General features: G+C 38.3%; 1 protein-coding gene across 2 annotated transcripts in view; it reads right to left on the bottom strand.

Annotated features, from left to right (window-relative positions):
• Positions 1-27,452, bottom strand: part of itgb1a (integrin, beta 1a) — a 44,057-nt gene that overhangs the window by 2,868 nt on the left and 13,737 nt on the right. Inside the window, exons 2-16 of one of the 2 annotated variants that reach the window (XM_059326863.1) lie at positions 18,041-18,107; positions 17,585-17,670; positions 15,223-15,442; positions 14,941-15,111; positions 12,085-12,323; positions 11,115-11,270; positions 10,933-11,028; positions 8,445-8,534; positions 8,065-8,205; positions 6,684-6,886; positions 5,929-6,167; positions 5,598-5,820; positions 3,126-3,361; positions 2,749-2,915; positions 510-844 (exon numbers count right to left, since the gene is read on the bottom strand). In XM_059326863.1, coding sequence (XP_059182846.1) covers positions 767-844; positions 2,749-2,915; positions 3,126-3,361; positions 5,598-5,820; positions 5,929-6,167; positions 6,684-6,886; positions 8,065-8,205; positions 8,445-8,534; positions 10,933-11,028; positions 11,115-11,270; positions 12,085-12,323; positions 14,941-15,111; positions 15,223-15,442; positions 17,585-17,670; positions 18,041-18,107 — 2,412 coding nt within the window. In that variant the 3' untranslated portion in view covers positions 510-766. Of the gene's footprint in view, positions 1-509; positions 845-2,748; positions 2,916-3,125; positions 3,362-5,597; positions 5,821-5,928; positions 6,168-6,683; positions 6,887-8,064; positions 8,206-8,444; positions 8,535-10,932; positions 11,029-11,114; positions 11,271-12,084; positions 12,324-14,940; positions 15,112-15,222; positions 15,443-17,584; positions 17,671-18,040; positions 18,108-27,452 lie in introns of those variants that run through there. The other variant, XM_059326862.1, reaches the window with a different exon arrangement.

Genomic DNA, 27,452 nt, shown 5'->3' with positions numbered 1-27,452 from the left:
ATTCTCGTCAAATGAAATAAAAACAAGAGTTTTTAAAAAATCAATTACTAACCGAAACTGTATTTTGTGGTTACAAAACTAACTAAAACTAACTAAAATTATAGTGAAAATGTCCTTCGTTTTCATCTTTATCAACTTTTTTCATACGTAAACCTTTTTGGTTGATATGAAACCTATTTCATCTATCTGGTTTTATGACTCAATAAACTTATTGGGGCTGAGATGGATCAGACAAAGGAAATAAAGGAAACATTTATTGTTTTTTTTATCTGGCACCCAAAAAATACCCCATTACAAAAAAACTAAAACTAACACTAAAACTAATTTAAAAAAAACTAAAACTAAGCATTTAAGAAAAGACAAAAAAAAATTAAACTAGCAAACTCACTCTAAAAACTAATTAAACCTAACTGAATTTGAAAACAAAAAATCACAACGAAATTAAAACTAAAACTAATGACAAATCCCAAACTATTTAATTATAACCTTGCACCAGACAAGATTTTGGTATTCCCTGGAAGTATCTTAATATTTTCAAATACTGAACAGTTTTTGTGATTCCTCAGCTGTTTCAATTGTCACAGCACACTCATGCACTCATTTTTACAAACTGTAAAGGTCATATTTCTCTTCATACTTCCCACTTGTAATAGTTTAGTAGAAGTCAGGTGAAATAAAGAAAAAGTGATAAGATACTGAGTGAAATCAAGACACACATGAACAGCCCATGCAGGAAAATGACATGGAAAGGAAAAGAAATACAAACTTAAAGGGCAGCAGCTTTACGTCCATAGTTTGGGTTCTGGAACTGATTGATAGGACTCTTGTATATGGGGTTCTCTTGCTACAGGTAGAGAATAAGGAGGGAACAGAGTTCAGCAGGAAAAAAACAGAACAACACAGAAAAAGAATAAAAAAGCAAGATAAAGGGAGGAAAGTCTGAATAAAGTCCAGTGTGAGTGATGAAAGGAGGACATTAAGAGAAATAGAGGTAAGAAAAAAGGATGAAATCTGGATAAAGTCAACTCTAGATATACAGACCCTCGAATTTTCTAAAAGAGATAAGAAATGATTGCTACAAGTTAGGGTGGGGCGATATTTCCATATATCTTTAAATGTGATATGGAATTCGACCATATCACATATATCGATATAGTTCAAATTTACCATGTGATCCTTGCTCCATTTTGTTTAAATGTGCACTTTATGGAGCTTTGATTTTTTTTAAAAGAAGGTACTCCTGTTGTTATATAGTATTTATCTTCACTTAACTCTACGGAGTCTTGGGCTATTCATCCTGTATACATCACTTAAAAATGTTTAAATGCCATGTTGGTAAATTTTTTTTCAACCTCACCTATATGACCTAATAATACTTTTTTTTATTCTGACTTACTGGATCAACATTTTGAACCAAAAAGAAGCAAAGAAAAAACAACATAAATGTGATCTTGTCATCCTGTGTTGTATATATATATATATATATATGTATATATATATATATATATATATATATATGTATATATATATATATATATATATATACACAACACAGGATGTGTCATATCAAATATATCAGACCGTGGTAAGTGACCTTTGGTTTTCTGCTTTGGTTTAGAGTTGAATTTTGTAGTTACTGCAATATATCATTATTTCTCTAAATAAGCAAAATTGAAATCTGAAGATCACAAGATAAAACACATCAAGAAGTTCATTTTTAGTTATAACTCAATTTCGCCTAAAAATGTAGTTACTGCAGTTAGACTTTGTAGGGCAGAGTAGTATCAACCTAAAAATTCCTGCAACAACTCAAATGACCTAACTGAGCATGGAAACAACATCATATACTTTCAATTAATAAAAAAAGTAATTCATTCATTCTCTCTGATATTATTATTTATCAGAGGTTCCCAGCTTTCAGATGATGTACACAACTTCCAGTTGTCATCAACTGTTGACCTGCTATCTCCCCCTAAAGTCCCCTAACCCTCTTAAAAAGGGGGGTAGAATGTTAGGGGTTAAACTTACTAAAAATAAGTCTACGGATCAGGATGGTGTGGTGGCAACCATAACGGAGCTCATGCAGTGTCTTTGATATTCCTTATGGTTGCTTTGCCTTGTTATCTTGTCAGAAAACTAACAGTCTGTCATTTTTCTAAATTAAAAGGATGTGCAGCCATAGGTTGCCCTTCCCATGGTTAAAGTAACACCCCGACCCACTGATCAGGAACATCTGTATGATCAACCACTCTCTGTGGATGTGACAGCGTCTCACCACTAGGGGGAGGCATTTTACTGCACATGGAGTTGTGCTGACATCTTCTGTCATATTGATGTTGGCTGATGATGCTGCAGTGGGGAGGAAGCAGGGAGGGGAGGAGCGGTGGCCACTCCCCGGAAAAAGTCCAGCTATGTTCGGAGTGCATAACATTCCCAAAAAAGTCCACACAGTCTCAGACCTTTTTCCTTTTAATTTTGAACCCCATTCAAAAGCAACACATTCAATCTATTTCTGCAGCTGCGAGACTGAAGAGAATGTGAGCGAGACACTCTGTGACATTATCAACAAGTCTGCAAATCTCATTTGCTGCTAAGAACAACAAACAAGTTCAATCCCTGACAGCGAGCGGCTTTGCACAGCACCTGTTTTCCACATTTAAAATGACTCGACCGAACTTCGGGCCAAGAAATCTGAAATATTTATCCTGCTCTTCTTTCACAGGGCCGGAAGCACTTCTGAAAACTCACCGTATCCCATTTGGCGTTCATCTTCTCCTTCTCGAACTTGGCGAACTCCCTTCTGTCGTGGATGATCATCAGCAGCTTCCAGATGAGCAGCAGGGCTAAGCCAATCAGGACGATGCCTGCGACCACGCCTGCCACGATGGGGATGATGTCAGGACCGGCAGGGCAGTCTGAAAAAAAAAACAGCGCAGTGTTTAGGCAGCTTGAAATAAGAGTGCAGAAATAACAAGACCATGGGAATAACATACCATCACACGGCTGTATGTGAATAAACAAAAGGCCTATTTTTGTAGCCCAGCCACCACAGCCCCTGTAATTAGCTTTCTCTCTAACAGGAGCCTTCCACACCCTGGATCATGTTAGCCCAGCTCTCTGCTTACCCAGCGTGTCCACCACATGGACCTCTTTCTCTGTGTTGTTGTTGACAGCGTAGGTGTAGTAGAACCAGCAGTCGTTGGCGTCCCTCTCCTTGCAGTGCATCACAGGGTAGGAGGCGTCGTTGGGCTGGGGCAGCTTGTCCCTGTCCTTCACTTTAATCATGTTGAAGTAGCTGCAGTCTTTCTCACATGTTTCCTTCTTCTCGCCGGTGCCAAACGCACGGCACTGGACGCACTCTCTGCAGGGAAACAGGAGTTGTTGTTAGTAATAAGCAGTTAGAAATGACATTCTCACTGATGTCTTGTGTGAAATAATATTGAGAGTTTACACTTTGAGACACATTTTGAGATATCGGTCTCATTTTTAAATCTTCTCTTAAGATTCATTTTTTCTCCCAGGCTTTTGAACCTGCGTGAGAAGAAAGTTGTTTCTGTGTGTTGTATTGTACATCTCATCTGATATATTATTAGATTAAATTGTCATTTATTTTTATTTGTGTTTATTGTTCTTCAACTATGTATCTTGTATTGGATTGGATTTTTTGTTGTTATTCATTTATGTAAAGCACTTTGGTCAACCTTGGTTGTATATAAGGTGCTCTAGAAATAAACGTGACCTTGACCTTGACAACATTTTGCCTGAACTTCTTGACACTGATTAAGAAAATTATAATCTTGCATATTCATTTCTTGCGACAAATAAGAAAATTATAGTGACCAGATAGTCACGTGTATATAGCGTTTAATGTTTTTATATCAAACACAAATGCAAAATAAATGTATAGGCTTCTTGCCAGTTAGTGAGCCATGGGCTACTACCCTTTTGTTACCCTTTATTTGTTTATATTTGGCAATTTAGCAACATAAAAATATGCTGAATTAGCCATTAGCAGTACCTGTTTGCAATAAAATCATGAATGTAAAGCAAAGTTTTAGTTTTAATTTCGTTGTGATTTTTTTGTTTTCAAATTCGGTTAATTTGTTTGAGTTTTTAGAGTGAGTTTACTAGTTTTAATTAGTTTTGATTTTTTTGGAAAATGCTTAGTTTTTGTGTTAGTTTTAGTTTTTTTGTAATGGGGTATTTGTTGGGTGCCAGATTCAATAAGGTCACAATAAATGTTGCCTTTATTTCCTTTGTCAGATCCATCTCAGCCCCAATAAGTTTATTAAGTCATAAAACCAGATAGATGAAATAGGTTTCATATCAACCAAAAAGGTTTACGTATGAAAAAGTTGACAAAGATGAAAACGAAGGAAATTTTCACTATAATTTTAGTTAGTTTTGTAACCACAAAACACAGTTTCAGTTGGTTGTCATTTTTTTTTTTTAAACTCTCGTTTTTATTTTTATTTCAGTTAACAAAAATGTTTTTTCAATTCTAGTTTTCATTATTTCGTTAGTTTTCGTTAACTATAATAACCATGGTGTAAAGACAATTATTGCTGGATTATTTTGATGCTGAAGAAAACCTAAAAACGTCATGTTTCTCAGGCAAGTTCTGTTCAGTTAGAAGGAACATCTTTTATCAATCTTTTTGAAGTTGTTTATTCACAACGGAGGGAGATCTAAAAATATGATCATCGTGTCTCTGTTCAGTTATGACTCAGAGATGAAGGAGAGGAAATCTTTATGCGAATTGCAGCAATCAGGCACTTTCAAAGTACCTCTATGCCTCCATGAGCTGTGTGTCAGAGACACAGCTGTTGCTACTGCAGCTGATGGCTAGCAGGCCAAACTACACTCACTAACTTGGCATTGTTTTTAGAACACTGGCATCACTGAAATATGAATAATCTGTATTAGTCGCCTTAACAAACTCACACACAACACACACAAGAACAATCCCAGTGGCACCTACAACTATCACAGCACATCAATAGAGCAAGTACACATCGAAATATGTCATTTAACCCTTTGATGCACAACATGGGTCTAAAGTGACCCTATATGTATGAGTTTTTATGTTCTATATCTTTGCAATAAATTATTTTCATCATTTTCATCATCATACATATTTCAGGTTTTCCTCAATTAGTCTGTTTTTGATCATCACACATCCTAATTTTATGCTTTCCTTTATTAATTTTTGGTGTCACTACTCTTCTAATGTACAACATGGGTCAAAAATGACCCATATCCATTTTTAGCTAAGTAGCTTGCTAAGCTAACTACTTAGCTAACTTCTTGGCTAAGTAGTTAGCTTAGCAAGCTACTTAGCCAAGTAGTTAGCTATGTAATAATACAAAAACTTATGTCAAAAAGTATGAGAGGCAAAATGAAAATAATAATCTGTTGTTATCAAAAACAAGATATTTAAAGAATACTTGGACTATTCAATCATAAAATAAGTTGATATCAAAAGATAGAGCACAGAAACACACAGCAGCATTAGAGAACATGGGAAATGAACACGGGTAATTTTTTACTCATGTTGCATTAGGAGCATTTTAGAATAACCTTCATTTCAGACTTACTTGTGTTCAGTACAGACTCCTGGACAGGTAGGACAAGTCTCACAGGTGGGACCCTGGAACTTGGCGTCAAAACACTTGCACAAGCCACATTCACAGGTTCCTCTGCCGTTACAGATCTGCTTGTTGCTGGCCATGCACGTGCTGTTGTCCAGAGAACAATCACAGGCACTTCCGGTCCACATGGGTTCACAGACACACACTCTGCACTCACAGCGTCCATGCCCTAAAGAAACAGGAAAACAAAAAGAATATGGCAGCTTTAGTGAGCCTTTTCACAAAGATGAGATCTTCCAAACAACATCTTTATTGTCTGTGGAGCTGCCATCCTCACCTCCACACAGTTTGTTTCCGGAGCGGTCACAGTTGAAGTTGTCGCACTCGCAGTACTGGCCGCTGTACCTCTCCTCAGGGTTTTCTCTCTTCTTGCACTCGCATGTGCCGCACACGCAGTCTCCGTTATTGCTGCAGATGTCTGTGCCGTTGTCTTTACGGCAGGTCCGGTCCATGTCCTCTGTGGCCACATCGTTGCTGCTGCATTCACACTGTCTGCCCACGCGTCCATCATTACACCTGAGACAACAGAGAGGTTGTGAGCCTTAAGCTTTTTCTGTGGAACATGTATGCACTGCAAAAAAGGTGTGTCTAAAAACAAGATAAAAACAGTAAATCTGAGGGAAATCATCTTGCTATAGACAGATAATTTCACTTGACAAGATTTCTTAAATTAAGATTATTAAATCGAGAAATAAGCATGTTGTATGCTTAAAATAAGAAATTAACTCTTAAAACAAGATAAATTAAAGCTGCAAGCAGCGATGAACTGGCCCGAGCAGAGTGCACTGCAAATTATTTGTTTCTTTCCAAGATAAAAACCTTTAGATTTAGAAGTGTTAATTACTTATTTTAAGCGTTCAACATGCTAATTTTTAGATTTAACAATCTTAATTTAAGAAATCTTGTCATGTGAAATTATTTGTCCATGCAGTAAGATCATTTCCTTCAGATTTAGTGTTTTTATCTTGTTTTTAGACACACCTTTTTTACAGTGTGGTACAATGAAGATTGTGGAAATGTTGACAGACTCACTTGCAGGCTCCACACTCATAGGTGCCGTTACCAAAGTGGCAGAGTTGACTGTCCTTGATGCCGTCCTTTTTGCAGTCACACTCACAGATGAAGTTGAGGGTAATCTCCACCTCCTCTGTGAATCCCAGGGGCTTTATCTTGATGGTCTCAGGCTTGTCTTTTTTGGGACAGCCCTTAGATGTTACACTGATTGTGAACATGACCTAGGATTGAAGGAACACAGGAGAACGCCTGGCTCAGAGAGCGAAATACTGAGTTTGCTGCACATCTCAAACAAAAATCAAATCAATAAACAAGTTTTCATATTACATTGTTAGATGTGAGTGCAGGACTCAGGCAGAACACAAACCACAATGACTGAGAATAGTTCTTGTAGTTTGCAAATTACAAAAGGGATGATTTTTCAGTATCTGACTTTTTGGCATGTGATTCACATAAATGCACACTGGTGTACATGAAGCTTACAGCTAAAGGGACTACAGCAATGGCAAAGAAAAGCACATCAAGTTAAAAACATGGGGTCTGCAGGTTTCACAACCTCAAATTTCAGACTTTTTTAAACGTATTGTGTTACTTGTAATTGATTGTATGACCAATAGACCAATAGACCAATAAAAACAACAAAATAAAGAACTAAGAGCTAACTATGCACAGTGTCTCTGCTGATCATAAACATAGTGATCGTGAATTAACGGCATCGCTAACTGTGCACAGAGTGTCTGGCGCTTGTTGTTAACAAACAGAGATCGCTAAGTGAACACCTCCTGTAGCAGCAGCACATACACACTGTACTGCTACAGAGCTAACTGTTAGCCTATTAGCAATTTGCAGACTGGATGCTAAGGGGTTAACATCCCCTCCGGCTCTGCAGCTGGGAGAGACTGCTGCAGGAGGACTGTGCCGCTTCGACTCGTTCGTACTCTTCTTAACGAGATGCTGGCACTCGCAGCTGCTTAAGAGTAAGAAGGAGTCTCCAAAAGTCTCCAATAACACCAGAAAAAGTAGCTGGATTTGTCTCCAGTCGCTTTCTTGAAAAATAGTTGGTAAGGGGGTCTGAAAAGTCGCTTAATATAGAAACAAAGTCGCTAAGTTGGCAACACTACGTCACATTCTGCTTAGCGATCTATCCAAACAGATTAAAAAGTCCGCTCTGGACAGCTCGTATTCAAATTAGGGGCGTTTCGGCAACTGAGACCCGCCTCATTCTGGGTATTGGGCGGTAGTGGAAACAGCCCTATTGTCAGTGACGTACCTACATGTCTTTTTACTGATCTAAATTTAGTTTGACATTTCCAGCCTCTTAATGACCTGCTGTGTGTTTTGACAGCTTACAGACTAAATCATCTACTACAACAAAAAATAGTATTTTCCTTCTCCTCACCTGATCTCCGATGGAGATGTTGGAGCACTTCCGTCCACTTTCGCCCTCACTAACCACTCCGTTCTTACAGCGGGACGTGTAGGCAATGGTCACTCCCTCTGGAAGCTTGCTGTTCTCCAGAATAACCTCAGAGGAGAGAGACTGCCAAAAACCCAGAGATAACAACGTTGGAATGTCATCTGGTAGCTTTGTTTTGACAGTGTATGATACACAAAGGATTAGCCCAGTATTAAACGAGAATATGTGTTTGGAAAAAACTTTAACTGTTCCAACTCAGTCACAATGATGAATGCTTTAATGAGGGTCATGTGAGAAAATGATCAGTAAATCAAAGTTTTTACAAGGGCACTTAAAGTCAACTATCTCCACAGTGTACTTACGTTGTAAGCGTCTATAATAAGGTTGATTACGTTGCTTGAGTTGGCAGACAGAGTGCCCACTGCAGACTTTGGTATCAGATTTTTCAGCTCCTGAGGACAAAAGAGAAGGTTAGAATAAAGCTTTATCAAAGCTCTGTTAAGCTTTTGGTATCTGGAATCTGCATTAGCAACAACACAGAATCAACAATACTTTTCCATGAACTTTACACTGTTGTTCCAGCTGCAATAAACAAGTGTATTTTATCACAGCCTTAATTAAATGCTATAACCATTTAATTCCAGATTTAGATGGAGAGAACATTAAATTTCATCTTGAAATGATGAAAATGCTTTTGGTAAAAGCTTACTGAGGCTGCTGTAAGGAAGCCCAGAGACGCAAATAAGAAAAACATTCTGGTGGTCCATTTTTAAGTTTGATCTAAATCATTTTCTCTCCTGTATTAATAACTTAAAAACAAGTGAAAAAGCTTTCACCAGGATGCTCTTTATAAATTCCTGATTGTTTTAATCTGTGAAACTAGGAAACATATTTTGGCAGTTTCAAGATCACTTTTCTAAATGTTTGTTGTTGAAATACTCATTCTGGCCACAAGAGGCTGAAGTGCACCACTACCCCATGTTGCAATAGCGTGTTCAATTTGAACAGGGAAGTCAGAATTTATGAATTCCCAGTTCCCTGATGAAGTCAAAAGTCCAAGATGGCTGCTCTGCACATCAACAGTAGGTAGTGTAGTTGCTGTGGTGTTGGCGTTTATTGGCCCTTAGGGCTTATACTGTATAGTGTCAAAATGTTATTGAAAAGTGTATCTTTTCTCAAACGTTTCTGTCGCAAAACTGCGATAAATTAATAATTATGTCATTTGGACAATACTTTACATTCTAATCCTAGCACAAGCTAGCCAAGCCAGAACAAACCACAGACAGTTTTGCTTATATTATGTATAAAGTATACAAAAAAGGGTTAACCATGTGGTTATTTCATAACTATTTTTTTGTAAATTACCAAACAATCGATTACATTTCTTTTTCCCAGCATTGATGGTTATGCCTAGCCTGGCTAACACCAGACTATATCACAAATAAGATATAGTCTGGAGACCACCTATTCATTTTTCCGTAAAGGAGGCGTGGTTTACGATCCTCCAGAGCCATTTATTGGGCGCTATGAATGTCTATCATAAGTGTCTGTACGTAGCTCTTAGCCAATCATATCAGTTATACCAGATGACGTATGTAGAGCGACAGAAATTTGAGGAAGCATCGAGGAAGAAGACAATTGATGTTTACATAGCCAGACTAGCCCATCTCTACTTTGGGACTAAAATGCTCAATTCTGCTTTTGCAGATTTTTTTGCAGCATGTTCTGGTTATGGCTGCTCTGTAGTTTCAGCTCACAGTCTACTGGCTTTGTTGGTGTGTGTGAGAGAGTGTTGGAGGGAGTTGCTGCTGCTTTGCTTCTCCAGTTATCGCTTTCTGCAAGATTATTTATTTCTATGCCTTATTTCCCCCTCATGTCATTCCGCCAACCACATCCACTGATTTTGTAGGCAATAGACGAGCTGCTGGGGGTCTCTCGGCGGCTCCGCTGTCCCCCGACTCGTAGCGAGATCACCAGCGTTACTGCAGTGAGCGGTAGCGGGGCTAGTTGGTAGATTAGGCTTTTGCCAAACCCTGTCGGAAGCAAGGCTAAAACATCCTTTTTGGTGGTGAAACAGGAGTGTAAAGCCAAACGTTCTTCTTTTAAAATAAACTTTGGCTCTAAACTATTTAGAACACTGTCTACAGCTAGATCCAAAGAGAGCTTGGCGTCTACAAACTACAAGCTTCTGTCTGTCCAATAGTACGCATCATCGTCTTGCCGTCCCTCCCTGTTGTGTGATTGGATACCAAAAGCAGGGCTAAGAATCAGCCATGAACACCATGCTGCCTTGCAGTTCGAAACGAAATTGAGCGTGCAAGGCAGCATGGGTACACCCAGACTAGGTTATGCCATTGTTACACCATCAACTCATGTGCATTTCAATAGATATCAGAATTAAAATTGTGACATGCCTAGTGGACATACTGAATCAGTATGCTTAGGTATGCGCAAAATACAATGTAATGCTGACATTACTAACAATGGCTGACCTGGCAGGAACTTGTTTTGCTAACACAAGTTAATATCCTGGCAACATTTATTTTTTTCACCAGAATCCTTTTTTTTCTCACTTGCCTCTCAGGGCTTCCATACTGAGAGCTTTTATCAAACTCAGATGGAACTGGGTTGAACTGGCCTGAACAGTAACAGCAAGGCACGAGGAAATAATTAGAGCTTTTATGGCGATGCTACCATAATTTGCAGCGGAGGTATCAGCACGGGTGGATATTTTTACACTCTTGGCACCTTCTAATCTCACACACGCACACACAAGGAATTAGAGAAAAAAGAAAGGGATCAAGGTGAAAGTGCCAGATAGAGAATTAAAGAATAAGAAAGAGAACTCACTTGGTAAACAGGCTGGAACTCCTCTGTGACTGCAAAGATGGTCTGAATGTTGTTATCGCTCAGCTTCTGAACCAGGTGAGCGATGGAGGGATAGTCCTTTAAAACAGGATGGAGGAGAATTTACAACACAGTTAACAGGAGCAGCAGTGTATGCCCACATGTAATAACACTAAGCTGCTTACATAGTAGTGGCTCATGGTATACACGTCGTTCTCCAGGTGACATTTTCCATCATTGGGCAGAACGATGCCACCCAGTTTGCCATCGCCAGCAAAGTGGAAGCCAGCATCGGTGGAGAAGACCAGCAGACGAGTCACATTCCTCCAACCAATATGATGCTGAGAAATGAAAGAAACAGTCAAACTACAAGTCTTTATTATCTGTCAACAGATAAATCCTCTTTATAAAAGTTAATAATGTGACATTTTTTAAAATGTATTTAACCTTTATTTAACCATGTAATATCCCATTGAGATTAAGAACCTCTTTTTCAAGGGAGCCCTGGCCAAGAGGCAGCAAACACAAGGGACAGAAAGCAACAACTGACCTTGTGAACGAAGAGAATAAGATCCAGCATTTCTCACAGTAATTAAGGTGCAAATGTATGAAGGCAGCAGTCCCAATATTGCCTTATAAAGTAAAGTATACCAATGACTAACCCTTGGAGTGGCCAGAGCAGGCCAACCTACCCCAGAGTATAATTCACAATGGTAAGTGGACATCTTACAGTTAGCAATGATGCTCAAAGAAGCTCATAAACACTATCAATCATTCTAAGACATTGATCAGCAGCAACTGAGTCATCAATAAAGACTCCTCAGTATTTATATGAACCAACTCTATGAGTGGATACTGGGGGAACCATTTGAGGCATTTTTTTACTGTTAGAAAACAACATAAGCTGTGTTTAATCAGCATTGAGAACCAATTTCAAGTTCACATGTACTTCCGATTATCACTGCATCCAAAAATCTCCTTGTAAACACCAAGGGCTCATAAAATACCTCTTCACACATCACCACATAAACGCATTTATTGGCTCTGTATCCCTCCGAGCATGTGGGAAAATTACCTTGAATTGAGAACCTGAGAATGATTATTTCCCACTGGATTTCTGAAGGGAAACAGATTTTTGTCTTGTTTTTTTCTTACCCCACACACAGCCACTTGCATGATGGCATCAAATCCCCCCTCAGGAGAGTCCAGGTTTCCAGAGATGTGCTGCTGGCCCACCAGGGTGTTGAACTTCTTGCCTTCGCTGGTCAGCTTCAGGACGTTCTTGTAGCTGAACGGGCTGGTGCAGTTCTGGTCGCCTGTGCACGGGTTCAGCAGCTTGGCCGGGGTGGTGCTAATGTATGGCATGACCGTTTTTTCCACAAAGGAACCAAAACCTTTGAAAGATGGATTTGGAATTTCAATTTGAACAAGTTGAGTAAACAGTCAAATGATTTCTTAACAAGATGCTTAGTTTGAGACTGGATGCTCTGGTCCAGTGGTTCTCAACCTTTTTTCAGTGATGTACCCCCTTTGAAATATTTTTTCAGCCAAGTACCCCCTAACCAGGGCAAAGCATTTTTGGTTGAATAAAAAAAGACTTAAAAACAGAACACTGTGCCATCAGTGTCTGATTTATTAATTTATTATTATTGGAACTGAAAATGTATTAATTATTGGAACTGATAAACACATAAATTCAAACATTTTAAATGTTAATAATCCATGACTTAATTTATTGCAAATATTTCTCATCACTAAAATGTAGTGATTCAAACTAATGTAACAGTTTTCAAGTGATTGACAAGTGATGCCAGGTGGCATATGACAGGTTGGGTCCAATCATCCTGGGGGACACTCTGGGTTTTTAGGAGAATTAAATTGAATAGCCTACTGAATATAAAATTCATTTTATGAACTTATACTTATATTTTCCAAAAATATTTATTAAATAATTATTTTTAAAGGATTTTTGCATGGATACTATTTTTTAAATGTATATTTTAAAATCTCACGTACCCCCATTTGAGAACCACTGCTGTAGTCTAATGAGGTCAATGAACACTTTGTTTGTTTGTGCAGGTCAAAAAAGGTCATTCAAACTTGGGTGGCACTAAATGTCCACAACAGGACACCTGAAAATACAAGACAGTCATGCAACTCGGTGTCTGATCTTGTGGAACTCTTCAGACATAATTGAGACAGCTGCACACTGCCCTAACACTAGAATGTAAAAAAAATATTTATGTATTATTAATTCCCCACTATTCTTTGTTTTACTTATATTTGGTGGATGTTCCTTCTTTAACTTCTGGGAGTTTTGGAAGATGTAAACAAGCAAGTATCTGAGTAGACAGCCGTGCTGACTGCAGGCTACAATTTCACTCAACAAGAGTTTATTTTAGCCCACGGCACCATTATAAGTATGGAATACCTATTACTGTTTCAAATTAGTCATGGATGTACGGGCTACTGTGATGGCGCACCTATGACTTATAAGCAGATTTATGCAGGTTTTTGTTGGACAGATATATTAATATCCACGCTGGTTCTAAAAATCTGTGTATCATGAGTAGGGATGCATGACATGGATTTGGCTTGATATTACCGGCTCATAATTCATTGGCTGTAATTTCATTATCATAATAATAAATTATATGATTTTCCCGTTATCTGCCAATACTTACTGCCTGTAATTTCTTTATCAGAATTTATTGGCCTGCATCCATAGCAATGACTGTAGAAAAGATGACACTTATTGCAGCAGTTGGGTTTTAAAGTACCTTAACTCTATGAACTGTCGCAGCAGCTGCTGCATAAAGACAATAGGGCTGTTTCCTCTACAGCCCAATACCCAGAATGAGGGGGGTCTGATTCGCTGAAACACCCCTAATTTGAATACGAGCAATCTGGATTGGGCTTTTGTCGGGCCCATTTTCTCAACTGAAAAAAGCCTGGTTGCTGATTGGATAGATCACTAAGCAGGATGTGACGAAGTACTCGACGCCACAACAACACACGCCATTTGTAAAAGCCGGTGAAGCAGCATTGCCATCTTAGCGACTTTGTTGCTATATTTAGCAACTTTTCAGACACCCTTAGACTATTTTCCAAGAAAGCAACTGGCGACAAATCCAGCGACTTTTCTGGTGTTAGTGGAGACTCCTTCTTACTTTTCTTAACAAGCCACGGGGGCCAGTGGCTCGGTAAGAAAAGTAAGAACTAGTCGACGCTGCACAGTCCTCCTACAGCAGTCTCTCCCAGCTGCAGAGCCAGATGGGATGTTCATTTGCTAAAATTGCTAATAGACTAACAGTTAGCTCTGTAGCAGTACAGTGTGTATGTGCTGCTGCTGAAGGAGGTGTTCACTTAGCGATCTCTGTTTGTTCACAACAAGCACCGGACACTCTGTGCACAGTTAGTGATGCCTGTTAATTCACGATCACTATGTTTACGCTCAGCCGAGACGCTGTGCATAATTAGCCATTCTGCTTTCTTTATGATCAGCTGCTGACGTTGTGCACAGTTAGCGATGGCGGCCACAGTTGAGTCTCCCGTGTTTATGTGATCACAGTCGAAACTGTCACTAAACAATTACACGACAATCAAAAACCATACATAAAGAATCTCAGGAGTCTCTAAATCCCTCTGGGGGCCTTTTTATAATGGAGACACACAGAGTGAGTGGACATTTGAGAGGGTGTGGCCTGAGACTTTCCCGGTGGCCACTCTTCCCTAAAGGAAACACAGCTCATGTTGATGAGTGCTAAAAACTATAATAACTAACCTCCTGTTGGTTTGAACCTGTCCCTGTCATCTCACACAGTATCTGTGTTTCATGTCACAACGTTTAAAACTCACGACATTACCAAAATTATTCTAAGAGTCAATTTTTGCAGTGATTCCTGTAAGAACCAAAACCAAAAAAACGCGACAGTGAAAGCTTTTCCTTGCTACCATAACAAACAAGCTGTCGAATCCTATCTCAACGAACTCTAGAATAAAAATCCTCACCTATCCTGAAGTCAGAGGTGATCTTTGACATCTCCAGCATCAGACTGGTTCCCAAGTTCTTGACGTTCTCCAGATCGTCCTTCATGGAGTAGGACAGGTCCATCAAGTAGTACAGGTCTATGGGATAATCCTCGGCCCGTTTGAACTTCAAGTCAAAAGACTGGGGCTCACCTGCATCAAGTTAACATATTTTAAAAACTATGTCACAGCTGTAAATATCTAATCAAATCCAAAAGCCCAACAGCTTCAGAAAAAGCTTCATTGAATAAAATGTGTTGTCACCAGATCGCAGTGTGAGGCTGAGTTTCTGGGGCTGGATCTGAGTGATTTCCTCTGGCTTCAGTTTCTCTGCTCCCTTTCTGCGATTGGTCACCGCTTTGTTCCTGAGGGTCTTCTGTTCCCCGCGTGGGTTCTCGATCATATCTTCATCACAGCCCCTTTTTATCAGAGACTGCACCTCGTCACAACGGGTCGACACCGTCTCGCCCTGTTTCAGGAATTCCTACAAGCAGCAGAACAGGGGAATTAAAGACATAATCCATCAATTTTACATGTGAAAATCAGTTTGCTCATTCAGTCTGTGAAAGCTCTTGCATAATATCTTTCATCAGTGACTTTCTCAGACATGTCTTTGCTGAGGTCGGAGACAACACATTTAAGACAGAAAGCTTACATTACAAACTGAGGGCATTGTGGTCAAGACATGGGAATTTGGCAAAAAGAAAAAAGGAATAATTTGGCCTCCCCTACTTTTGAGCATTATTTTTTTAAAGTATACCACAAAAAATGACAGTAACCTTAGTCTAGTACTGAAATGATTAATCAAAATAGATTCTGTTAAACAATTAATAATTTATTTAGTTGGGTTTTTTTTGGAAAAAATACTTGTTTGGTTTCAACTTCTCAAATGTGAGGACTAATAATTATTTTTTATTATTTATTCTCTACTATTTGGTACAAGGGGCATTTTGAATTTTTTTTGTAATACATATATATATATATATATATACACACATCTAATCCTACCTATACATCAGAAGACTTTGAAAAGATTTGGAAAAGACTCCTGGAAAACTATCAGCTCACACCTGCTCACATCTAAAGACAAGAGTTTAGTTTTTAGTCCCAGTCTAGTCTCACATTGAGATTTTAGACAGGCTGTGAATCTTTCAGGGTCACTGTTTACAAGACTACAACTAGATTATTTTATCCTACCATGCAATTTTCTTCTGTCAAGGTTGTATTTACTTCCTTCTCCCATTTCCCCCCATACAATAAAGACGTGTAAATAAACATTTCCTTTGTAAAATGTAAAATCAAAAACTGTAATATTAATTAATAAATAAATGCAGGCTATTCAAAATGCACTTTCTCATAAAATGAAGCGTAGAAGTTATCTTCTTCCATTTTTCCAACCTGTGTTATGATGACAGGTTGATTTAGCTCCACGCTCATTTAAACTTGCAATTGCAAACACTGCAATTTTTGTTCTATGCGGCTCAAAATATTATAACATTTTCCCAACTTATCTGCTTTCTGCCTCTGATCCTGAGCCTGTCATCATCCTCTTTGCTCTTAAAAGTGTAAGCTTACGCATAACTTTGTTGCATTATATTGAAACTGTGTTACAGTGTTTCAGATTAATTCAAATGCGAGACCGTATTGTTGTGATGGTGATTATTTTATTATATGTGTGTTCTGGTAATTTGAGCATGATTAAACATGCCGCCTTTAATATGGCTATAAAAAGCCTTTTGCATTTTGTTCTTTTTTGAAGGTGTGGGGGATTGGGGGTGTGTCAACCCGGTTGGGACATAGAAAGGGGTTCGTGGCTATAAAAGTTTGGGAACCCTGCTGGTATCTGGTATTGAAGGAGCTAATCATTTCCATGTTTTCTGGAACTGTAAAATTATTCAAAGGTATTTGGTTGAAATTCATCATCATTTGCAAAATGTATTCTCAATTGTTTTCCCCTTTTTATTTGAAACTGTGTATCTCGGTAACATATTACTAGACGGCTTCAGCAATGCAGACAAGAAATTGCTTTATATTCTTTTAGCAGCAAGTAAAAAGGCCATTACCAGGAGATGGCTCAAACCTGAGCAACCATCAAATGAGGACTGGATCAACATCATACGAGACATCTACACAATGGAAAAAGTGACTTTTCATCTAAAGTTACAAATAGACTCATTTTACAAAACCTGGTCAAAATGGACAGAATATGTTAAGCCTACAAGTTCTGATTTTATATAAAACTGTCATTTAACTAACAACGACTGCTGCAAAGAAGGAGAAAATGATGACGCTGTGTGATATTGGTACCCTCCACCCCAACTGTTCTTGTTCTTTGTTCTGTATAAAATGTTTAAAAAATTCCTCAATAAAAAGTGAATAAAAAAAAAAAAAAAAAGTTTGGGAACCGCTGGTCTAAATCATGGTTTTTCTGTAGTTGTTGGAAACTGTCCAGGCCTGTACAATCGATTACTTTTTTTAATGAATCACAAACGATCATTGGCTGCAGCCCTATATTAAGCCCGCCCCAAGACTACACATCTTTCTCCCTATATGCCTAATGGCATCATAATGCCATCGAACTGCACTTCTCAGCAGCGAATATAGCTGACAGCTTCGATTCACATACCGGGTCTTTACACCAGCCACATTTGGCTCCGGCCTGGATGCACTCTCCGCAGTATTTGGCGTTGGCATTGATGCACTCGTTCCCCTCTGGATGGAAAACAAAGAGAGAAGGGAAGAGGAGGCAGAGTCAGAGGGAGCAGGGGCACAGCACAGGGCCTGCAAAGTAAGCAGCCTGCTAAGCCCCCCGTGTTTACACATCAGTTCATCTGGAACACTGCGTGGCTCGCTGGTAATTGGAGACAGAGGCGGAATATTTTGTCTTTTCCATGATCCTCAATGCTCCGTAGGTGGATCTCTGCTCAATGACATCATTAATATAAAGTAGCAGGCCTCCATCTCTGGGGAGGTAGTCACTATTATGAGTTGTATGCTTACTATGCATGCTGACATCAACAAAAATGACATCATGTGACAGAATAATGATGTTACAGCCATACAGCATAAAGGCCAATCTTACCTTTCTGAGCATTACTGCAACAAAAGACTCCTAGCAATGTGGATATCAAGAGCAGCTTCAGGTCCATCTGGAAACACACAAGAAAAATATTTTTAATATGTCATATTATTATATGTAATATCATCTCATCAAAGAGTAGGGCTGGGTGATATATCGATATAAAAGATATATCAATACATAATTATTCTTTTTTTTGTGTTGTTGTTTTGGTTGTTTGTTCATTGTTGTCTCATTGTGACTACATGGGGGTATGTGTACTTATGTGTTTGTAAGTTAATAACAAGTTATGTATGGTAATAATGGTAATAGCAAGTTTATATACGACATTACTATGTGTTTTTTACATACATATATATAAATATTATTGCTGTTATATGACTGAATATAGTAAATTAACATAGGGAGAAGGGGTGGGATTTAATAAGCTTTGGCTTCTTCCCACTCCTTTTGAACAAAAATAAATGTTGTTTTGTTGTTGTTTCATTTTGTGTTGTTGTCTTGTATTCATTGTTGTTCGTTTGTTTTTAATTGTTCATCTTTCATTTTGTGTTCAAATAAATTCTCAATCAAATTATCAAATCAATCAAAAATGTGATATGGAATTGGACCATATCGCATATGTCGATATAGTTCAAATTTGTGCAAATTGACATAAAAATAACTTACAGGATTAAAATTCAGGGTAACACTTTCTATGAAGACTATATCTATAGTGCATTATGAGCGCATTCATAGTGAATTATAATGCTCATTATAATCAATCATAATGCATTATGACTGCACTCATAAACACATATAAAGCTTCATGATGCACTATATCAACAGTTAAATATAATAAATAAATAATAAATATAGCTTATAATGACTTATAAATCCAAGTGTCTTATGAGTGCTCTTGACTGGTTATAAACTACAGGCTGACTGGTGAGGCTTATAATAAATTACAACTACTCATACCCCTCTATACACACACCTCAACAATCAATTGTTATAAGGACTCATAGGATGCCATAAGTATAAATAAATGATCAATGTATGCTTTAAGTAAAGTGAGGTTCATATAGACGCATCTATAATGCAGTATAGCTAATCATGATGTTTCATTGTTGGCGTTAAGTAAAGTGTAACACATTTTCATGCATTTAAAAGAAGCTATGCTGCATCATAAGTAATTTAGTCAGATACCAAATATAGAGAATTACACTAAGATTAGGAATGTAACGGTAAAGCTCAGTTTCAACCTGTAGGGGGCAATCCACGTGCATATTTTGTCCACAAAATGTATATTTTTTAGATTCACAGATGTTAATTAAATCCCAAAGCCAAAGTTTTCATATGTAAACCCTTATATCTACGTATTAAGTAGTGTTGGTGATTGATTGAGCTCCAAATCTGTGAATCTTAAAAATATACATTTTGTGGACAAAATATGCACGTGGATTGCCCCCTACAGGTTGAAACTGAGCTTTACCGTTACATTCCTAATCTTAGTGTAATTCTCTATATTTGGTATCTGACGAAATTACTTATGATGCAGCATAGCTTCTTTTAAATGCATGAAAATGTGTTACACTTTACTTAACGCCAACAATGAAACATCATGATTAGCTATACTGCATTATAGATGCGTCTATATGAACCTCACTTTACTTAAAGCATACATTGATCATTTATTTATACTTATGGCATCCTATGAGTCCTTATAACAATTGATTGTTGAGGTGTGTGTATAGAGGGGTATGAGTAGTTGTAATGTATTATAAGCCTCATCAGTCAGCCTGTAGTTTATAACCAGTCAAGAGCACTCATAAGACACTTGGATTTATAAGTCATTATAAGCTATATTTATAACTGTTGATATAGTGCATCATGAAGCTTTATATGTGTTTATGAATGCAGTCATAATGCATTATGATTGATTATAATGAGCATTATAATTCACTATGAATGCGCTCATTATGCACTATAGATGTAGTCTTCATAGAAAGTGTTACCAAATTCAGATATTGAAATGAATATATTATTTGATGTTTATGATTAGGACTGGTGTTGATTAAAAAAAGTAAACTATGAAACAAGAAAATAATATTAATGTAGAATTTTTTTAAAGCTCGATTTGTGAGTGATTAAAAAAAGAAGGTGCTCCTGTTGTTATACAGTATTTATGTTCACTTAAATAAACGGTTTCAATAAAATTACTTGTGACATGTCATACTTGACTTTGACTGAACATTTGCCCTCAATTTGTGATAACAATATCAGAATATATATCATATATCGATATTCAACCTAAATATACCCGGATATGACTTTTGGTGCATATCGCCCAGCCCTATCAAAGAGCTACTTTTGTTTGAAAACAATTTGTCATTTGTGACCATCTCTTTGTTAACAGTAATAGCTGGTGTGCTTGGTTGCCTGAATGCTTGTATTCACAATTCCCTGGACAAAAGGACTGAGAGGAGCGAGAGATGACAGATTGAATGTGTAAATGGCTTGGGTGTAATTGCAGATAATAAATTATACAGTGGCAGCCAGGGGCCTTGGCTATTTTCAGTCGGTCAAAGGGTAAAAGGCAGCTAATTCAATTCAGACCACTTTCACATACAAACATCTATGACACACATTCATGTACAGACACACACACACATACATGATCACATTGACTTGCTCCCGGCTTGGACTGAAGGCTTCTTTTTCCCACAATCCCTTCCACTGTAAATAGCACCAGTCCCCTAGAGTGAGCCGCTCTGGTTGTGTATATTGATCCCGTGTCTGTGAGCAGGCCCTTTAGTCGGCCATATCGATGCATCTTGTCCCCCTCCTAATGCAAAGCTTATGACTTACTAAGGATAAGTGAGCTGAAGGTCCTGTCTCTGCACTAATCGGCTGATTTGTGTGCAGTCTACAGCAAGGCTAGTGGCCCCGGTGAGATTGTACTTAAGCACAGCGGTGCTTTGAGCAAGAACGTTGCCAACCTGCTTACACTAGCCAGGTTTCCATCCAAATGCATTATACATTTGAACTGAATGTTTAAAAAACGGTACAAGAAATGCAAACTAATGCTTGTTTCCATCCACTACTGAATAGTAGGAGTTGGAAAAAAAAAGAGAGAGAGAGCCTGCACACTGACTCAAAGCCACAAGTTTATTGCTGACAACGTTTTGATCTACAATATTCTGTCCTACAAAGTCTAACTGCAGTAACTACGCAAAAGGTTACACTGAGAAAAACTGCTTTAAAGTTTTTTAACGTGTTTTAACTGGTCAGCAAAATTGGTTATGTGTAGCTGTGATATGATATGATGTTATATAAGTGATATGACACTTATTTCTACATGTATTGATGTAATTTTTATGCTCAAAAATGATGATTTCATGATGATTTTTTTTACCTTTGACCCCAAAAATGTAGTTACTGGACTCTGGTTTTGCTGTAAACGGTTCTAACAGTAATGATAAACAGAGTGCAGTAACTACAATGTTGTTGTCTTCTTTCAGCTTTTATATTTAGTTTTCATTGAATTAACATTTTCTAATTGATTCTGTTATAAATGTATTTAAGTGTTTAACAACTCTATTTAAAGATTTTCTGTATTTTAGACTTAATATTATAAAGTAATGTTAAATTTTAGTCCTAATATAATTTTATCTCACTTTTTTACTTCATCAACATTTAGATAATAATTTCCCTTTCAAATAAACTTATAATTTCTATTATTTTTACATTTAAATTAGTATGAATATCCAAAGACTGTGGTAAGTGCAATTACTGCTTGGTTTTGAGTTGGATTTTGTGTTTTTTGTATCATTAGTTCTCTGAAGTAAAGCAAAATTGAAATCTAAAACTTTGTCACAAGATAAAACAGACATCAAGGGGTTCATTTTTAGTTTTAACTCAATTTTGACCAAAAATGGATTTACTGCAGTTAGGCTTTGTAGGGTAGTATTAGGAGTTGGTGTATCAATTTATGCAGTAGGTGGCGCTGGACCTCCAGTTGGAAACAATTATATGAGTGAAGAAGAAGAGGGAGAAACAAGATGATTTGATTAAAAGAACCACAGCTGAACCACAAACAATGACAAACACTGTAGAAACACTAGTGGAAATGTGACATTTCCGTTTGTTTCAACTCCCTCACTCTCTTTCTGTTTCTCAGACTAAAAATGAGACAAGAATTAGCCTGCTAGCACCCTGACAGAACCTCCGCCTCATTCTCAGCGGAAAAACTTTTTGAAATGATGGCGTTTTCACCTCGGTTTTTTTAATGCGCAGATTGAAAATGCACATACAGGTGCATCTCAATAAATTAGAATATCATAGAAAAGTTTGTTTATGTCAGTAATTCAATTCAAAAAGTGGAAATAAAACATTATATAGATCCATTACACAAAGAGGGAAATATTTAATGTCTTAATTTATTTAATTTCTTATCATTTTAATGATTATGGCTTACATTTAATGAAGACCTAAAATTCTGTGTCTGTTTTATATTACAATAGACCAATTTTAACAAGTATATTTAATATGGAAATGTTGGCCTCTGAAAAGTATGTCGATCTATTCTGCCCTACAAAGTCTAACTGTAGTAACTACGCAAAAGGTAAAACTGAGAAAAACTGCTTTAAAGTTTTTTAATGTGTTGTAACTGGCCAGCCAAATTGGTTACAAAAAATGCTTCTTAATTCTTTAAACCGAGGACAACCATCTTTGGTGGTGCAAACCCACGATGCAACATTGGTAAAGGGGATGACAATGGTGAGAAAAGTATACTTATACACATAGTCTACAGCACAGAATGGTTAAAAATTCCCTGAGAAGACTTCCTTGAGTCTGAGATTACAGCTTTATTGACTATAAATAATCATGAGTACAGAGCTGAGGTTATATTTACAGTCTGCACTGTAACTTAAGGACAAAGGATTTTCAGTAACCCTTCACTTTCTTTATAAATTCCACATTGATTTCGTTAGCACTGACATGCTTTAGGGATTCTCACCACCTCTTATTGGCACCTCTAATAAGCGACAGCTGGGAGGGCTCCTCCAGAGAGAAACCAAATCAATGTCCTGATGTTGTATTGAGGTGCACTGGCCAGGGATCAGCATGTGCCGAATCTAATTAACATGTGGAATGTAAAACCAATATCCCGCCCCGGCATAAATCACAAACTCAAGGGAGCCTATTCAAAGAGAAGCTCCACAGTAGCTAATGTCTACCACACTGGATATTAAAGCATGAGGTTCAAATTAGAGCTAGACAGACAGAGAGATAAGCACAAAACCTTTTTTTCTGTTTAAGACCAGTGGCTGTTGCTGGCTATTCATAGAGGCTACATTAAAAGACTGCATTCCCTTACACTGTGGTAAAGGAAGCTCTGACGTTCAGTGTGCGCGGTGTTGAGTGATGCATTCCTGAGTGCCTGTGTGAGCGAGTGTGTGTGTGTGTGCGTGTGTGTCCGTTTATATAGACACAGAGGGGCAGACGGCCTGTCTACAGCCCCCCAGATTAGATCAGCTGGTTTGAACCTCCACTGCTGTAGATGGGCAGCGTGTGTGCTGTGTTTCCATGTGAGATAAGTACCACATTTGACCTGGTTTTGCCGCTGTTACACCATAATATTCGATATATGTGCAGCAGTTTGTGATGTAGAATATGTGCATGTACAACGCACAAAAGATTTCAGTAAACCACAACTAAAATGAAAGAATTTAGGTTCACATTCCTCTTGTTACAAAACCACACACTCAGATATTTTCTTTTCCCTCTCTCTGGGGTTTCAACTTAAGCGCCGAAGAATCATTCAAATGCAAACTACATCTACAAAACGCCAGTGAGGTGTCAAGAAAGAAAAATAACCTCGTTGTCTTCAATCCTGTGAAGCCTAGCAGCTGCACAGAGGAATGCTCAATAAAAAAACTACAGTAAAATATAACAGAGGACAGAGTGAAGTCAAAGAGGAGGATGTTATGCTGCCTTCAAGTGCGCCTCCAAAGTTCAGACGTCGTAAATACAACATGTCAGCATTTCAAGGTGGTTTTGGTTAACTTTGGTTTGGTTTGTTAGCCACTACAATAAATGTTTTTTGTGTCTGTACCATTTAAAGTAAGTAAAAAGGCAAAGAAAAGATGGAAAACACAACTTATACATGAAAATTGTATTGATCTATTGTCAAAGAATTTTGTAGTTCTCCTCCAGAAAACATTCATCATTACTGAAGACCACGTGGTTAAGCTGTTAAAAAAAGTTTTCATTAAGTTTGCTTCTTCGGGTCAAACATTTTTTATATCAGATACAATTGAATTTTTTTTGCCACATGAACTCTCTTTGTTTTATCCATACAGGAAGCAGCTGTGCATACCCACAACTTCATAGAGGGCACAGTTTGCAACCTGCTGTTTTGTTAGTAGATAAGCAGAGATTAGCTTCCTGCTCTTTAAAAAGGTTATCTCTTTTGTTTTATTCTCCACAGGACAATGTTTTAGCCCAGAGAGAAGCTGCAGCCAAGGGGGTTAGGGGTGGAGGAGGGTGTTACCCATGCAAGCGGAGTGTCTCTAGGGATGGTAATGTCCTGCTGTTTGGTTGGTCCGCCCACCACTATAATATCTCCACAACTACTTTTGACAAAAATGACTGGTGCCCAGAGGATGAATCATAAATTGACCGAATTGTGACTCCCTGACGCAGACTTTAACTACATGACATAATTACCTACATCAAAGTCCTGTTTGATGCTGTTTGACACGTTGATTTACCCTGACCTCCTCCCTACACAGACTTTGTCGCTCTTTATACTACATCACCTGATTTGTGCTTGTGATCCTGTCATAATAGGGCTGTTTCCACTACCGCCCAATACCCGGAATGAGGCGGGTCTCACTCCCCAAAACGGCCCTAATTTGAATATGAGCCGTCAGGAGCGGACTTTTGTCGGGACTTTTTTCATCCCTGTCGAAGAGCAGGGCCTTTTTTTCCCCCCTGAAAACAGCCTGGTTACTGATTGGATAGATCGCTAAGCAGGATGTGATGTAGTACTCAACGCCACAACAACATACGCCATTTGTAAAAGCCAGTGAAGTATTGTTGCCAACTTAGCGATTTTGTTGCTATATTTAGCCACTTTTCAGATCCCCTTAGTGACTATTTTTCAAGAAAGCGACTGGCAACAAATCCAGCGACTTTTTCTGGTGGTATTGGAGACTACTTCTTACTCTTCTTAACGAGCCGCAGGGGCCAGCGGCTGCAGAGCCCTTAGCGTCCAGTCTGCAAATTGCTAATAGGCTAACAGTTAGCTCTGTAGCAGTACAGTGTGTATGTGCTGCTGCTGCAGGAGGTGTTCACTTAGCGATCTCTGTTTGTTCACAACAGGCACCAGACACTCTGTGTACAGTTAGCGATGCCGTTAATTCACAATTACCATGTGTATGATCATAATTAGCCATGCTGCTTTCTTTATGATCAGCTGCTGACGTTGTGCACAGTTAGCGACGGCGCCCACAGTTGCATCTCCCCTGTTTAACCCGTTGCATATGTGAAGTCACGGTCGAAACTATCGCTAAGCGATTACACGACCTCCAACTTGTAGTGGAGACACGCAGAGTGAGCTGGCTTTTGAGAGGGTGTGGCCTGAGACTTTCCCGGTGGCCACTTTTCCCCCTAGTGGAAACACAGCTAATTACTACTGCCACTAGAGGTTGCTGCCACAATAAATGTAAATATACGTTGTAATAAGCTGCTTCTACAAACAATCTATGGGGTCCTTTACGGGGGAGGACCGACTCATGGATTACTATGGAGGCTAGTACAGACATCCACTGACTCCCAGTGACTTTTCTTATAGCACCGCTATTTGTGGTTTTGAGTGACATTAAGTTAAAACTATTGCATCGAAATAAAATTAGGTAAAGACATCATGTCTCCTCAGGTGTTAACTTTCGTAATCCTCTTCCAACTTCTCGTCTACTGCCATCCTTCGGGCAAAATTACAATTTGTCAAATACTATGGTTTATAACCAAATACCTGAAATTAACAATATTTCCATCACCAGCTAAACTTTGTGTTAAGAGTTTATAAGCCAATGTTAGTATGCTAACATGCTTAACTTAGATGATGAACATAGTTAACATTACATCTTCTTAATAAACCATTTTAGCACCAGCATGATGAGCATGCTGACATTAGCATTTAGCTCAAAGCACTGGGCTGTACAGCCTTACAAAGCCACTATACTGTTGCTATAGACCAAGTCTTGCTCAGAAGTAAAGCTGTCTGATTGAGAGCTTTACTGTGATTGAGATGCAACTTGAGATTTCAACCATTAAATGAACTAAATTATTCAAGTAGTGCAGCAATCCCCAACAGTTTAATGTAAAATGAAAGAAACAAGAACAACAAGGGTTTAAAACTTTACACAAACTAACACATGTTAAACAATATTACTTCATATAAGTTATGACGTCCACAGCCGTATTAAACATGTTTTAACAATATTGCAGCACTCCCTGACAATAGCCTTAAGAGAGTTCCAGGAGGCATGATACCCAGAAACCATATCCACATACCATTTTGAACAAGCAAGATAATGCCAAAAAACCTTATCTTGTTTCACTGAGTGACATCACTATAAAAAATGCAGTCAGTTTGATTTATAAGAACAAGTTCATAAACAGCTTGAATATTTTGGTTGTGGCACGGATAGGAATTGCTAATATGCAAAAAAGGAGGGATGAGGAGAGGTCTGCATAACAACCACAATACTCTAATGTATTTTGTTCATGGGAAAGCATGAAAATAAAGATAAATTCCAGACAGTTTCCTGACAGCAAGACAGCAGCACTGGTTATTCTCACACAGTTTATGTAGCTCCCACGCTCTTCCTGCCTCTCTGTCAGACACACACCAGCATGCATGGTTGACACACATTTTACTCCTCAACACATGTCCACTTGTCACACACACCTGAGCTGTGACTAATGGCATCCCAGTGTTTTATGGGCTTTCCAGAGCTCTATCAGTTGGCAGGAGAAGGTGATGCATGGCAGACACTGTGGTGCGTGACTAAAACAGGCTGAGCTTCTCAGGCATTCCTGAGGGACTGAACGCTGCCTGACCAGGATAGTAACCTGCAACACTGCTACTGCACTTCGGGGAAATGTGAGCTGTGAGACCCATAAAGGGATGCTGTATTTGTAACACCCTGATTCCAACAACGCCCTTTCCCCATTTTGTGGCTAATAATTCAGTATCAAATAGGGCTGGGCGATATATCGATACAAAAAATATATCGATACATTTTTAAATGTGATATGGAATTAGACCATATCGCATATATCGATCTAGTTCAAATTTGCACAGTGACCGTTGCTCCAGGCAAGCTGCGGCTTTTATTTAAGATATTTTTTTTATTTAAAT

Source organism: Centropristis striata, chromosome 23 (genome assembly GCF_030273125.1).
Source record: "Centropristis striata isolate RG_2023a ecotype Rhode Island chromosome 23, C.striata_1.0, whole genome shotgun sequence".
Classification (NCBI taxonomy): domain Eukaryota; kingdom Metazoa; phylum Chordata; class Actinopteri; order Perciformes; family Serranidae; genus Centropristis; species Centropristis striata.
Note: the sequence above shows the minus strand (reverse complement) of the source record. Positions and strands in the feature narration are given on the sequence as shown.